Source organism: Pelophylax lessonae (assembly GCF_965119305.1).
Source record: "Pelophylax lessonae genome assembly, chromosome: 9".
Taxonomy (NCBI): domain Eukaryota; kingdom Metazoa; phylum Chordata; class Amphibia; order Anura; family Ranidae; genus Pelophylax; species Pelophylax lessonae.
Genome location: NC_138776.1, coordinates 254814688 through 254830926, shown reverse-complemented (window position 1 = coordinate 254830926; position 16239 = coordinate 254814688). Strand labels below are relative to the sequence as shown.

The 16239-nt window shown below is 45.8% G+C and overlaps 2 protein-coding genes across 2 annotated transcripts in view; both read left to right on the top strand.

The window, feature by feature from the left end:
• LOC309564377 (uncharacterized protein) overlaps positions 1 to 16239 on the top strand; it is a 166714-nt gene that overhangs the window by 18768 nt on the left and 131707 nt on the right. The window lies entirely within an intron of this gene.
• Positions 1010 to 16239, top strand: part of LOC309563396 (uncharacterized protein) — a 55971-nt gene continuing 40741 nt past the window's right edge. The window contains exons 1-5 of the mRNA XM_082267790.1: positions 1010 to 1134; positions 9064 to 9169; positions 9293 to 9424; positions 9515 to 9748; positions 9833 to 9944. Of these exons, the coding sequence (XP_082123916.1) occupies positions 9098 to 9169; positions 9293 to 9424; positions 9515 to 9748; positions 9833 to 9944 (550 nt within the window). The 5' untranslated portion in view covers positions 1010 to 1134; positions 9064 to 9097. The remainder of the gene's footprint in view (positions 1135 to 9063; positions 9170 to 9292; positions 9425 to 9514; positions 9749 to 9832; positions 9945 to 16239) is intronic.

The window sequence follows — 16239 nt, the reverse complement described above, 5'->3', positions numbered from 1 at the left end:
ATATATATATATATATATATATATATATATATATTTAGATATTTATTTATTATATATATTTATATTTATTATATATATTTTATATATATATATATATATATATATTTAGATATTTATTTTATATATATATATATATATATTTTATATATATATATATATATATATATATATATATATATTTAGATATTTATTTATATTTATTATATATATATTTTATATATATATATATATTATATATATATATTTATATATTTATTATATATATTTTATATATATATATTTATATATTTATTATATATATATATATTTAGATATTTTTTATATATATTTATATTTATTATATATATATGTATGTATATGTATATATATATATATATATATATATATATATACATATATTTATTTATATGTATATATATACATATATTTATTATATATTCATATATATATATATATATATATATATATATATATATATGTATATATATATGTATGTATATATATATATATATGTATGTGTATATATATGTATGTGTATATATATGTATGTGTATATATATGTATGTGTGTATATATATATATATGTATGTGTGTATATATATATATATATATATATATATATATATATATATATATATGTGTGTGTGTGTATGTATATATATATATATATATATATATAAAATGTTTGTGGGTTCTAAGTCATTTTCGATACCGATTCAAACTTGTAAATAAAAAGTGTCAGAAAACTCCTGGCCAGCAAGTGGTTAAATTTGGGTGCAGCCTAGTTTCCACTTTGCCCGCCCAGTGAATTTGCTGTGGTGCCACAGTTGGGCTACAACAAAATGGCCGCCTTATATACCTTCCCAAAGACATGTCTCCCTCTGCTGTACGCTGCCAATACCATACAGCCTTTATAGCTATGGACGTCCGCCGCTTCGGGCTCCGAGAAAATGGCCGCCGGGGTGGGGAAAAAAAAAAAACCTCGCGCGTGCCTCCATGGCTACGGCCGCTGGCCCGGCCATGTTGGGTGTGGGCAGTGCGGCGTGGAAATTCCGGAGAGGAAGTGGGCAAGCCATAGAGAGGAAGTGGGCTGCAAATCCTTTGTATTCAGTATAGAGGGGTGCTGAGAGGAAGGTGAGTGTTCTCTTTGGGAGGACCCCAATTTTCTGCTCTATTATATGGAGGGGGGAGGAGAGGGAAGACTTTTATCAGCCCAGGGACCGTTGTGTTGATGTCCAGAGCTGGATTATCAATCTGTGACATCAGAGAGGAGCAGTCACCATGGCACCAATGCAGGGATGTGTTATGGTCATGGCTGTGCAGGCTTACCCATAAAAGATGGATATGTGGCCCATATTTACTTACCGACTCTTCAGCCTGAGTGTCGGGGGATTCAGAGGTCACCCCAAGATAAACGGTCGACGCCCGGCGACTGGGCAGACTTCGCGTGCTGCCTTCCAGCTCTTTAGTGCACCCAGCCTTAGGAAATGACAGATCCCCATAGTCAAGAAGGAGGTAGAAGGCTAAGTGGCCCTCTTGGTTGTCCTCGGGTTTAGGGGCCCCGAAGACTGCCGGCAGAATGGTGGATTAATGCCGTACCGCCCCTGGCAGTTCTTGTCCCCTTTTAATGACTGATTGATGGGGGTTTTCAGCTGGGGAACTCACAAGGGTGAGTAGGGCGAAGGAGAAGGGAAGGTGGGTGTTGTTAGCTGGAAGGAGATCATGGAGGAAAATAGTTGACCATCCAGGACCAGGGTTCTGGATGGTCCACTATTCCAGTTCTACTATGGCAGTTCTTGCTGATTAATGGTGGGTTGTCCTCGGGTTTAGGGGCCCCGAAGACTGCCGGCAGAATGGTGGATTAATGCCGTACCGCCCCTGGCAGTTCTTGCCCCCTTTTAATGACTGATTAATGGTGGTTTTCAGCTGGGGAATTCACAAGGGTGAGTAGGGTGAGGACCAAGGGAGGTGGGTGTTGTCGGCTTTAAGGAGATCATTGAGAAAAATAGTAGACCATCCAAGACCAGGGTTCTAGATAGTCTACTATGGCTGATAGGTGGTGGCTTTCAGCTGGGGAACTCAAATGGGTGAGCAGGGCGAGGACCAAGGGAGGTGGGTGTTGCTGGCTAAAAGGAGATCAGGAGATGCGTGAGGATTTGCTATGGAGGAAAATAGTTGGCCACCCAGGACCAGGGTTCTGGATAGTCTACTATGGCAGTTCTTGCCCCTTTAAATGGTTGATCAATGGTGGTTTTCAGTTAGAAATCTCACATTGGTGAGCAGGGCGAGGGAGAAGGGAGGTGGGTGTTGTTGGCTGGAAGGAGATCAGGAGAAGCGTGAGGATTTTCTATGGAGGAAAATAGTTGGCCACCCAGGACCAGGGTTCTGGATAGTCTACTATGGCAGTTCTTACCCCTTTAAATGGCTGATTGATGGTGGTTTTCAGCTGGCGAACTCACATGGGTAAGCAGGGCGAGGACGAAGGTAGATGGGTGTTGTTGGCTTTATGGAGATCATTGAGAAAAATAGTAGACCATCCAAGACCAGGGTTCTGGATAGTCTACTATGGCAGTTCTTGCCCCTTTAAATGGCTGATCAGTGGTGGTTGTCAGCTAGAAATCGCACATGGGTGAGCAGGGCGAGGACCAATGGAGATGGGTGTTGTTGGCTGGAAGGAGATCAGGAGAAGCGTTAGGATTTGCTATGGAGGAAAATAGTTGACCATTCAGGACCAGGCATCTGGATGGTCTACTATGGCAGTTCTTGCCCCTTTAAATGCCTGATTGATGGTGGTTTTCAGCTGGTGAACTCACATGGGTGAGCAGGGCGAGGGAGAAGGTAGATGGGTGTTCTTAGCTGGAAGGAGATCATGGAGGAAAATAGTTGACCATCCAGGACCAGGTTTCTGGTTGGTCCACTATTCCAGTTCTACTCTGGCAGTTCTAGCCCCTTTAAATGGCTGATCAATGGTGGTTTTCAGCTAGAAATCTCACATGGGTGAGCAGGGCGAGGACCAAGGGAGGTGGGTGTTGTTGGCTGGAAGGAGATCAGGAGAAGTGTGAGGATTTGCTATGGTGGAAAATAGTTCACCATCCAGGACCAGGGTTCTGGATGGTCTACTCTGGCAGTTCTTGCCCCTTTAAATGGCTGATTGATGGGGGTTTTCAGCTGGGGAACAAACATTGGTGAGCAGGGCGAGGGAGAAGGGAGTTGGGTGTTGTTGGCTAAAAGGACATCAGGAGAAGCGTGAGGATTTGCTATCGAGGAAAATAGTTGACCATCTGGAACCAGGGCTCTGGATGGTCTACTATGGCAGTTCTTGCCCCCTTTAAATGGCTGATTGATTGTGTTTTTCAGCTGGGGAACTCACATGGGGTGAGCAGGGCGAGGGAGAAGGTAGATGGGTGTTGTTGGCTTTAAGGAGATCATTGAGAAAAATAGTAGACCATCCAGGACCAGGGATCTGGTTGGTCCACTATTCCAGTTCTACTATGGCAGTTCTAGCCCCTTTAAATGGCTGATCAATGGTGGTTTTCAGCTAGAAATATTACATGGGTGAGCAGGGCGAGGACCAAGGGAGGTGGGTGTTGTTGGCTGGAAGGAGATCAGGAGAATTGTGAGGATTTGCTATGGAGGAAAATAGTTGACCATCCAGGACCAGGGTTCTGGATAATCTACTATGGCAGTTCTTGCCCCTTTAAATGCCTGATCAGTGGTGGGGACTTGTGGTGCACCCGAGGCAGTCCATCAAGTCTATACTTCACTGGGTGTGATCTAATGCCAACAGTTTTCAGCTAGAAATCTCACATGGGTGAGCAGGGCGAGGGAGAAGGGAGATGGGTGTTGTTGGCTGGAAGGAGATCAGGAGATGCGTGAGGATTTGCTATGGAGGAAAATTGTAGACCATCCAGGACCAGGGTTCTGGATAGTCTACTATGGCAGTTCTTGCCCCTTTAAATGCCTGATTGATGGTGGTTTTCAGCTGGTGAACTCACATGGGTGAGCAGGGTGAGGACGAAGGTAGATGGGTGTTGTTGGCTGGAAGGAGATCATGGAGGAAAATAGTTGACCATGTTGAACCAGGTTTCTGGTTGGTCCACTATTCCAGTTCTACTATGGCAGTTCTTGCCCCTTTAAATGGCTGATCAATGGTGGTTTTCAGCTAGAAATCTCACATGGGTGAGCAGGGTGAGGACCAAGGGAGGTGGGTGTTGTTGGCTGGAAGGAGATCAGGAGAAGCGTGAGGATTTTCTATGGAGGAAAATAGTAGACTATCCAGGACCAGGGATCTGGATAGTCTACTATGGCAGTTCTTGCCCCTTTAAATGGTTGATCAGTGGTGGTTTTCAGCTGGGGAACTCACATGGGTGAGCAGGGCGAGGGAGAAGGGAGATGGGTGTTGTCGGCTGGAAGGAGATCAGGAGAAGTGTGAGGATTTGCTATGGAGGAAAATAGTTGACCATCTGGGACCAGGGTTCTGGATGGTCTACTATGGCAGTTCTTGCCCCCTTTAAATGGCTGATTGATGGTGGTTTTCAGCTGGCAATCTTACATGGGTGAGTAGGGCGAGGGAGACGGTAGATGGGTGTTGTTAGCTGGAAGGAGATCATGGAGGAAAATAGTTGACCATCCAGGACCAGGTTTCTGGATGGTTCACTATTCCAGTTCTACTATGGCAGTTCTAGCTCCTTTAAATGGCTGATCAATGGTGGTTGTCAGATAGAAATCTCACATGGGTGAGCAGGGTGAGGGCCAATGGAGATGGGTGTTGTTGGCTGGAAGGAGATCAGGAGAAGCGTGAGGATTTTCTATGGAGGAAAATAGTTCACCATCCAGGACCAGGGTTCTGGATAGTCTACTATGGCAGTTCCTGTCCCTTTAAATGGCGGTTTGATTGTGGTTTTCAGCTGGTGAACTCACATGGGTGAGCAGTGCGAGGACGAAGGTAGATGGGTGTTGTTGGCTGGAAGGAGATCATGGAGGAAAATAGTTGACCATCTTGAACCAGGTTTCTGGTTGGTCCACTATTTCAGTTCTACTATGGCAGTTCTTGCCCCTTTAAATGGCTGATTGATGGTGTTTTTCAGCTGGTGAACTCACATAGGTAAGCAATGCGAGGACGAAGGTAGATGGGTGTTGTTGGCTTTATGGAGATCATTGAGGAAAATAGTTGACCATCCAGGACCAGGTTTCTGGTTGGTCCACTATTCCAGTTCTACTATGGCAGTTCTTGCCCCTTTAAATGGCTGATCAATGGTGGAAGAGCTAGAAATCTCACATGGGTGAGCAGGGCGAGGGAGAAGGGAGATGGGTGTTGTTGGCTAGAAGGAGATCAGGAGAAGCATGAGGATTTGCTATGGTGGAAAATAGTTGACCATCCAGGACCAGGGTTCTGGATGGTCTACTATGGAAGTTCTTGCCCCTTTAAATGGCGATTTTCAGCTGGAGAACTCACATGGGTGAGCAGAGCGAGGACGAAGGTAGATGGGTGTTGTTGGCTGGAAGGAGATCATGGAGGAAAATAGTAGACCATCCAGGACCAGGCTTCTGGATGGTCCACTATTCCAGTTCTACTATGGCATTTCTAGCTCCCAGTGGTGGTTTTCAGCTAGAAATATCACATGGGTGAGCAGGGCGAGGACCAAGGGAGATGGGTGTTGTTGGCTGGAAGGAGATCAGGAGAAGCATGAGGATTTGCTATGGAGGAAAATAGTTGACCATCAGGGACCAGGGTTCTGGATGGTCTCGAGAAAGAAGCTGGCTGCTCACCTCTGCTGGTCCAATAGATTTTTTGAAACATGTATAAAACTGCCAGCAGGACAAGAACACAGACCATAGAAAGGTTGACGCGTTTCGCACTGACAACGTGCTTCTTTAAAAAAGGTTTTGAAGAAGAACGTTGTCAGTGTGAAAAGCCTCAACCTTTCTATGGTCTGTGTTCTTGTCCTGGTGGCAGTTTTATACATGTTTCAAAAAATCTATTGGACCAGCAGAGGTGTGCAGCCAATTTGTTTCTCAAGTTGTAAACACTAGCACCCAGTCCCACCTGTCCTCAGGATTATACCTCTCACCTGGAGCAGCAAATTGGCCTTTCTGTTTTTTTTTGGATAGTCTACTATGGCAGTTCTTGCCCCTTTAAATGGCTGATCAGTGGTGGTTTTCAGCTGGGGAACTCACATGGGTGAGCAGGGCGAGGGAGAAGGGAGTCGTCTGTTGTTGGCTGGAAGGAGATCAGGAGAAGCGTGGAGGAAAAAAGTTGACCATCCAGGCCCAGGGTGAGCAGAGCGAGGACGAAGGTAGATGGGTGTTCTTGTCTGGAAGGAGATCATGGAGGAAAATAGTAGACCATCTAGGACTAGGGTTCTGGATGGTCTGCTGTTCTAGTTCTACGATGGCAGGTATTGCCCCTTTAAATGTCTGGGTGGGCAGAGAAAGGGCAAAGGTAGGTGGGTGTTTTTGGCTGAAAGGAGATCAGGAGAAGGTTAAGGACCTTCTATGGAGGAAAATAGACCATCCAGGACCAAGGTTCTGTATGGTCTGCTGTTTCAGTTCTACTATGGCAGGTCTTGCCCCTTTTTAAATGGCTGGTCAGTGGTGATTTCCACATGGGGAACTCACATGGGTGTGCAGAGCTAGGGCAAAGGTAGTGGGTGTTCATGTCTGGAAGGAGATCAGGAGAATGTTAAGGACCTTCTATGGAGGAAAATAATAGATCATCCAGTACCAGGGTTCTGGATGGTCTGCTGTTCTATTTCTTTAAATATTTGATCAATGGTGGTTTTCAGCTGGAGACTCACATGGGTGAGCAGAGCTAAGAAGAAAGTAGATGGGTGCTCCTGGCTGGAAGGAAATCACGAGAAACGTGAGGATCTGCTACAGAGGAAAAAAATAGACCATCCAGGACTAGGGTTCGGGATGGTCTACTATTCCAGTTCTACTGTGACATTTCTTGCCCCTTTAAATGGCTGATCAATGGTGGTTTCCAGCTGGTAAACTCACATGGGTGAGCAGAGCAAGGAAGGAGATCAGGAGAAATGTGAGGATTTGCTCTGGCTGATCTATGGTGATTTTCAGCTGTTGAACCCACGTGGGTGAGCAGAGCGAGTAAGAAGGTGCTCCTTACTGGAAGGAGAATAGTGAGGTTTTGTTATGGAGGAAACGAGTATACCATTCAGGACCAGGGTTCTTGATGGTCTGCTATTCCTGTTCTGCTATGGTAGTTCTTGCCCCTTTAATTGGCTAATCAATGGTGGTTTTCAGCAAGAGAACCAAAAAGGGTGAGCAGAGCAAGGAAGAAAGTAAGTGGATGTTCCTGGCTGGAAGGAGATTAGGAGAAAATGTGAGGATTTGAGATGGAGGAAAATAGTGGACCATCCAGGACCAGGATTCCAAATGGTCTACTATTCCAGCTCTACTATGTTCTTGCCCATTTAAATAGCTGATCTGTGTTGGTTTCTGGCTAGTGAGTGAACCCACATAGGTGAGTAGAGCAATGAAGAAGGTAGATGGAAATTTTGGACTGGCAGGAGATCAAGTAGGCAGTTCTTGGCTGGAAGGAGATCAAGTGGGCCGTTTTTGGCTGGAAGGAGATCAAGTGGGTAGTTTTTGGCTGGAAGGAGATCAAGTGGCCAGTTTTTGGCTGGAAGGAGATCAGATGGGCAGTTTTTGGCTGGGAGGAGATCAGGTGGGCACTTTTTGGCTGGAAGGAGATCAGGTGGGCAGTTTTTGGCTGGAAGGAGATCAGGTGGGCAGTTTTTGGCTGGGATTAGATCAGGTGGGCAGTTTTTGGCTGGGATTAGATCAGGTGGGCAGTTTTTGGCTGGGAGGAGATCAGGTGGGCACTTTTTGGCTGGAAGGAGATCAGGTGGGCACTTTTTGGCTGGAAGGAGATCAGGTGGGCAGTTTTTGGCTGGAAGCAGATCAGGTGGGCAGTTCTTGGCTGGAATTTGATCAGGTGGGCAGTTCTTGGCTGGAAGGAGATCAGGTGGGCAGTTCTTGGCTGGAAGGAGATCAGGTGGGCAGTTCTTGGCTGGGAGGAGATCAGGTGGGCAGTTTTTGGCTGGGAGGAGATCAGGTGGGCATGTTATGGCTGGGATGAGATCAGGTGGGCATTTTATGGCTGGAAGGAGATCAGGTGGGCAGTTTTTGGCTGGAAGGAGATCAGGTGGGCAGTTTTTGGCTGGAAGTAGATCAGGTGGGCAGTTTTTGGCTGGAATTAGATCAGGTGGGCAGTTTTTGGCTGGAATTAGATCAGGTGGGAAGTTTTTGGCTGGAAGGAGATCAGGTGGGCAGTTTTTGGCTGGAGTGAGATCAGGTGGGCATTTTATGGCTGGAAGGAGATCAGGTGGACAGTTTTGGGCTGGAAGGAGATCAGGTGGACAGTTTTGGGCTGGAAGGAGATCAGGTGAGCATTTTATGGCTGGAAGGAGATCAGGTGAGCATTTTATGGCTGGAAGGAGATCAGGTGAGCATTTTATGGCTGGAAGGAGATCAGGTGAGCATTTTATGGCTGGAAGGAGATCAGGTGGAAAGTTCTTGGTTGGAAGAAGATCAGGTGGACAGTCCTTGGCAGGAACCCTTCTGCAACCAAACCAAACCTAGTCAAACTATCAGAGGTTGACAAAGATAGCCAGGCCAGGTCAGGCTCCATGAGGGATGTTTCAGGAATAATAAGCTCTTCTGATGATTTTCCCATAGTGGACTTCATCAGCACTAATCATCTGGGACCTTGACTGGCCATCCTGACTCTGAGGAGCCTCTGTGGACCTCTGTGAGCTCCAATATTTGCATATATGGCTGGCACCATGCAGTTTGTGAACCTGAAGAATTTGTGGTGCACCTAGCTCACCTGGTTAGTTGAAGGCTCCTTGGTTCATGAATCTGTTCAATCCAGAGGTTCTATCACCTATACAAAATGCTTTACTAAAAATGTTCAGAGTTGTATCCCTCTATTTAATACGGGAGGATTATTTAATGTCACTCACCTATTGTATACATTTACAGTTTACAGTACTTCATTGTCAATTCTGCTGTGACCTCACCATAGTCCTTTTCGTCTACCAGGTCCCGAGTCTTCTTCCTGGCTATTCCACCGAGGATGGATAAGGAAAAGATCACGGAGAGGATATTAAACCTCACCTTGGAGATTGTCTGCCTGCTGACGGGAGAGGTGAGGAGGATTCTGGGAGGTTACACGATGTCTCTATTTTCTCTATTAATAAAACACAGAGCTGACCGGAGAGGTGAGGAGGATTCTGGGAGGTCACATGACTAAGTTGATACTTTATTACAGAGTTTTCCTCCGGTGAAACCTGGTGACAATGTGATCATCACAGTGCCTCCACTGCAATCACTGATACATGGGAGAAAGGACAAGAAGATTCTAGAAGTCACCCAGAAGATCATTGAGCTGCTGACGGGAGAGGTGAGTGGAGTCACGAATTATCGGGTGTTATCCAGTTGCAGACAAGCGCTGTAACTGGATGGTGACGGTACCATTGTATGTGTGTGTCAGGTCCCTATAAGGTGTCAGGATGTCACTGTCTATTTTTCCATGGAGGAGTGGGAATATTTAGAAAGACACAAGGATCTCTACAAGGATGCCACGATGGAGGACCTGAGTAAACAGGACGCCATGATGGAGGACCAGAAGGAGGCCACGGTGAAGATGAGGCCAGGAACGTGTCCCAGCCCTCGCAATGCCTTGGATTGCTCACAGGAAGATCACAACTACGCCCAGAATTACCAGGTAGAAGGATCACAGCAATACTTAACCTATTGTGTTTTAATTAAAACATGGAAAATTAATCCTGTATTACTATCACACATTTAGAATGGAATCTTGGAAAATATTAAAATTAAAGAAGAGGAGAAAGATGATGATGATGAGATGGTGATTATGGTGAGGGTGAAGGAGGAGGAAGATCCTATAGAGATCGGTGCAGGTGAGCAAGAAACATCAAATCCAGAAAAGACTCCGAAACTCCTTGTCCAGATACTAACGGAACCTCTTCTTCCACCAATGTGTTACCTATGGGAATCAGGAGCCATCAACCTTGTACACCCAAAACACCGTGTGTGTCTCTCTCTCTCTCTCTGATGTCTCACTCTCTTTCTGTATTCTCTGCTGTCTCTCTCTATTCTCTGATGTCTCTCCCTCTTTCTGATGATTCTCTGATGTCTGTCTTTCTCTCTCTGTCTTCCTGGTGTCTCTCTCTTTCTTTCTCTCTTTCTGGTGTGTGTCTTTCTCTGATGTGTGTATGTGCGTCTCTCTATCTCTTTCTGATGATTCTCTGATGTATGTCTTCCTCTATCTTATGTGTGTGTGTCTCTCCCTTTCTCTCTCTCTCTCTCTCTGTATTCTCTGATGTGTGTGTCTCTCTTATATTCTCTGATGTCTCTCGCTCTCTGATGTTTCTCTCTCTCTCACTTTCTGATGTCTCTCTATCTCTGTCTTTTTCTCTTTCTGTATTCTCTGCTGTCTCTCGTGATTGTTCTTTCTCTGTATTTTCTGATATGTGTGTCTCTCTCTCTCTCTCTCTCTCTCTCTCTCTCTCTGATGCCTCTTTCTGATGATTCTCTGATGTGTGTGTGTGTCTCTCTCTCCTCTGATGTCTCTTTCTGATGATTCTCTGATGTGTGTGTCTCTCTCCCTCCTCTGATGTCTCTCTCTCCCTTTCTCTCTCTCTCTGTGGTGTTTGTGTGTGTCTCTCTCTGATGTGTGTGTGTCTCTCTCTCTCTTGCTCTGTCTGTCTCTTGCTTTGATGTCTCTCTCTGATGTCTGTCTCTCTCTCTCTCTCTCTCTCTCTCTCCTCTGATGTGTCTTTCTCCCTCTCTCTTTGTGATGTGTGTGTGTGCGTCTCTCTCGGATGTGTATGTGTGTGTGTGTGTCTCTCTCTCTCTCTCTCTCTCTTGCTCTGTCTGTTGCTTTTTATGTCTATCTCTCCTCTGATGTGTCTCTCTCTCTCTCTCTCTCTGTGATGTGTGTTTTTTTCTCTCTCTGATGTGTGTGTCTCTCTCTCTTGCTCTGATGTCTGTCTCTTGCATTGATGTCTCTCTCTCTCTGTGAGGTGTATGTGTCTCTTTCTCTCTCTCTCTCTTGCCCTGATGTTTGTCTCTTGCTTTGATGTGTCTCTCTCTGATGTGTGTGTGTGTCTCTCTCTTTCTCTCTCTTGCTCTGATGTTTGCCTCTTGCTTTGATGTCTCTCTCTCTCTCTCTCTGATGTGTGTGTGTGTGTCTTGCTTTGATGTCTCTCTCTCTGATGTGTGTGTGTGTCTTGCTTTGATTTCTCTCTCTCTCTCTGATGTGTGTGTCTCTCTTTCTCTCTCTCTCTCTGATGTGTGTGTCTCTCTTTCTCTCTCTCTCTCTGATGTGTGTGTCTCTCTTTCTCTCTCTCTGATGTGTGTGTCTCTCTTTCTCTCTCTCTCTCTATCTGATGTGTGTGTCTCTCTTTCTCTCTCTCTCTCTCTGATGTGAGTGTGTGTGTCTTGCTTTGATGTCTCTCTCTCTCTCTCTCTGATGTGTATGTCTCTCTTTCTCTTTCTCTCTCTCTCTCTCTCGCCCTGATGTTTGTCTCTTGCTCTGATGTGTGTGTGTGTGTCTCTCTCTCTTTCTCTCTCTCTCTCATGCTCTGATGTTTGCCTCTTGCTTTGATGTCTCTCTCTCTCTGATGTGTGTGTGTGTGTCTTGCTTTGATGTCTCTCTATCTCTCTCTCTGATGTGTGTCTCTCTTTCTCTCTCTCTCTTGCCCTGATGTTTGTCTCTTGCTTTGATGTGTCTCTCTCTGATGTGCGTGTGTGTCTCTCTCTCTCTCTCTCTCTCTCTCTCTCTCGCTCTGATGTTTGCCTCTTGCTTTGATGTCTCTCTCTCTCTGATGTGTGTGTGTCTCTCTCTCGCCCTGATGTTTGTCTCTGGCTTTGATGTCTCTCTCTCTGCTGCTCTGATGTCTCTTGTTCTCTTTGTTCTCTTTGTATGCTCTGCTGTCTGAGTGAGCTTTGTACCCAATATCTCCCAAGGAAAGGAAAGTGAAAGTAAACTTGGCTTTCATCTCAGTCTCTGCAAGGTGGAGAGAATCGGCAGACACGCCCCCTTCACACAGGCTCAGGCATATGTCTCATTACACAGGCTGTCAATCAAAGGAGAAGGGGCGTGGCGCCACCATTATTTTCCATGGTGTCATGTTTTTTTTTTTAATCAGGAGAGCGGGGAGGAATACAGACAACAGGCTGTTCTTCTACCATCCACACTATGCACACATGCTTTGTGCCCGTGTTATTTATTAGTTTTAGTGTTCTGTTTTAATTTGACTTTTTCCAGGTTTACAGCCACTTTTAGCCCCGGTTCACACTACTGCGTGTGCCGGGTTCGCATGTCATGTCGGAGCGCACTGCTCCGACATGACATGCGATCAGCTGTGCGGTGCGAGTTTAGCCATACAGTTTGTATGGCTAAATTCGCACCGCACCCGCAGCAAAGACGCACAGGAGGCATTTTTGCTGCCGCATCAGGATCGGATCGCACAGCGGTTCACACTTGTGCGATCCGATCCTGTGCGAACTGCACGATCGCACTGCGATATGCGATCAAACTGGGGGTGTCGTTAAGATTACATTGACACCCCCAGCGGATCGCATATGGCAGTGTGAACTGCCGGGGGTGCGTGTGCGATGCGGGAACAGGCTGCGAATTCGCAGCCTTCCCGCATCGCAATAGTGTGAACCGAGCCTTAAGTCTTATCAGACAAACATTGGCCCTACAGAACCAGAAAACTCCCTGGTTAGAAACTTCCATCAATTTCATATTCTTGAGGTTTCCTTGCTGGGATCCTCTTGAGGTTGGTTATGTTCAGCCTTTCTGACTCTTCTTGGAAGTCATGGTTTCTAATCACCGATGATTGGTCAAGTCATGAGTTGGTGGTCCTCATACAGAAAGTCTTGGATAGCCCAAAGGCACAGGATCATCCATTGAGACTTTTGTCTAGATCTGTGCTTCAGCAGTAGTTCGAAGGCTCAGTAGAAGACCATGAAGAGTAGAAATGAGTTGCGTTTAGACCTGAACTCAGTCCATACCCATGTGTTGGAGCTGGAGAGAGTCCAGAGAAGGGCAACTAAACTGATTAGGGGATTGGAGGACCTTAACTATGAAGAGCTGCTGCAATTGCTCGATTTATTTTCCCTGGAGAAGAGACGCCTGAGGGGGGACATGATAGCAATTTATAAATATCTCAATGGGGATCTCCGCTTGGAAAAAAAACGATTCAGTCGAAGGGATTGCATGAGGACTCGGGGGCATACAATGCGATTAGAGGAGAAGCGTTTTAACCTCAGGCAATGTGGGGAGTTCTTTACTGTTAGGGCTACAAGATTGTGGAATTCTCTACCACAAGAGGTGGTTTCTGCGGGAAGTATGGTGGCTTTCAAAAGACTCTTAGACGTACATCTCAAGGATCAGAACATTCAGGGGTATGAGAGATGATTATGGCCACACACACCTACACAGGTTGAACTGGATGGACTATTGTCTTTATTCAACCTCACCTACTATGTAACCATGTAATATTAGGTTGTCTGAACCAACGGGAAGCCGTCATATGGTCACATCCCTTCTGGTCCAATGAGCTGCGGATGGGGATACTTGTGGCATCATTGACCTAACATGGCCACATTTATTTCTTACAATTTGAATTGTTGCAGTTTCCTACTGGGAGTTCTAGACACCGAATAGCCTGGCAGATGTCAGGTCCTGCTTTCTGATATCAAGATATATCAAGAGATATCAAGATATCAGATATGAATTATTGGTCGTCTTTGAGCAGGAAGTCTCTGATATACAAGCCACTTGGGAACATCTGTAGGGACTTGACCTTGAAGTGTGCTTCAGCAGTAGTTTCATGGCTCCCATTTAGAGTGCAACCACTAATACAGGGGTCTTCAAACTATGGCCCTCCAGTTGTTCAGGAACTACAATTCCCATCATGCCTAGTCATGTCTGTGAATGTCAGAGTTTTACAGTGCCTCATGGGATGTGTAGTTCCGCAACAGCTGAAGGGCCGTAGTTTGAGGATCCCTGCACTAATACATTAGGGCTAAGCCATAGGTAGTCCTTAAGCAGCGAGTCTCAGAACATCTCAAGGGACTTGTGTCTTGATGTGTGCTCCAGCAGTAGCTCCTAAGTTATCTAGGAGACCCATGAAGACTGCAACCATTGATACACCAGGGTTAAGCCATTGGTGGTCCTTAAGCAGCAAGTGTCCAGTGGTTAAGCCTCTTGGGAACATCTGTAGGGACTTGTGTCTTGATGTATGCTCCAGCAGTAGCTCCTAAGTTCTCTAGGAGACCCATGAAGAATTCAACCGTTGATACACCAGGGTTAAGCCATTGGTGGTCCTTAAGCAGCAAGTCTCAGGTAGCTAAGCCACTTGAGAACATCTCATCTGTAGGGACTTAACCTTGGAAGTGTGCTTCAGCAATAGTTTTCATGGCTCCCATTTAGAGTGTAACCACTAATACATCAGGGGTAAGCCATAGGTGGTCCTTAAGCAGCAAGTCTCAGGTAGCTAAGCCACTTGAGAACATCTGTAGAGACTTGTGTCTTGATGTGTGCTCCAGCAGTAGCTCCTAAGTTATCTAGGAGACCCATGAAGAATTCAACCGTTGATACACCAGGGTTAAGCCTTTGGTGGTCCTTAAGCAGCAAGTCTCCAGTAGTTAAGCCTCTTGGGAACATCTGTAGGTACTTGTGTCTTGATGTGTGCTCCAGCAGTAGCTCCTAAGTTCTCTAGTGGCACTTTTCCACTGCAAGTACCGGCTCGGCCCTGCTTGGCCCGGTTTGCTTTTCCACTGCTGGTACCGCATGGTACGGTGTTGGAACGGTTCGGTACGGTACGGTATGGTTTGCTTTTCCACTAAAGTAGTACTAAAGTTAAGTGGGTGGGATAACAACTGGGTGGGTGGGATTCTCTGACCAATCAGTGGTTAGTAGTGACTGCATGCAAAGGATTGTGGGATATGGTACCGGATATGGTACCTCTTGGAACCACAATCGAGTAGGTACTGTTTTTGAGAGCCGTACCGTTCGGTTCCATGCAGTGGAAAAGCGCCGCCGTACCGTACCGAACCGTTCCTACACCGTACCATGCGGTACCAGCAGTGGAAAAGCACAAAAGCGTGCCGAACCGTTCGGTTCCATGCAGTGGAAAAGCGCCATAGGAGACCCATGAAGAATGCAACCATTAATACACCAGGGTTAAGCCATTGGTGGTCCTTAAGCAGCAAGTGTCCAGTAGTTAAGCCTCTTGGGAAAATCTGTAGAGATTTGTGTCTTGATGTATGCTCCAGCAGTAGTTCTGAGGCTCTCTAGGAGATCCATGTGGATTGCTACCATTGATACACAGAGGCTACACCATAGGTGGTCCTTAAGCAACAAGACTCAGGTAGCTAAGCCACTTGGGAACATCTGTAGTAGCAGTAGTTTCGAGGCTCTCTAGGACACCGGGGCTAAGCCTTAGTTGTCACCTTTTATTTGGATTATACCAATGCCTCCAGAGCTCTCCTCTTAGTAGAGTCAACCAGCTAGGTGTTGCCTTTGGCCTTGTGGCAAAGTTAATGTTCTTCCTTCAAGGATATGATTACTATTAACCCTTACTTGTTTTTGGAAAGTCTTTTAGATTGACAATGTTGGGTACATTTTATAACCATATCAACAGAACCTCCAACCAACAGTGGAACCATAATTTATACTATCATCTTGGGTGCTCTGGGCCAATGTTTTGAAATATTAAAGTGTCTGGGGATATGCACTGCAAATATGTAAGGCTTCGTTATTTTTTTTTTTCCCTAGACTTCTAGATCATTGGGGTAAATATAATGACGTACATTTTAGTTTACTGTATCTTGGCTCTTAGAGAAAGGCCTCTGCAACAAAAGCTTTGAAGGTCTGTCAGCCTTGCCTGACGTATTTGTTACGACCCGATCTCAGTATTCCTGTGCTAACTACTTGAACAGACAACTCAGGGCTCTCATGTTCTCCCCCCCCCCCTCGTCCTCCAATTTCCTTTGTTCTCTTTACCTTCTTCCTCCCCCCCCCTCTCTGCTCACATCCTGTTCCCGAATTCCCCAGCCCCTTCCTTTCCACCTAGTTATTCCATCTGTAGAGCACCATCTACATCCTCCTCTGGAAATTCCTCCACATATCTAACTTCTAGCAAGTGGTACCCCAAGGCCAGTCCAGTTCTTCTACCT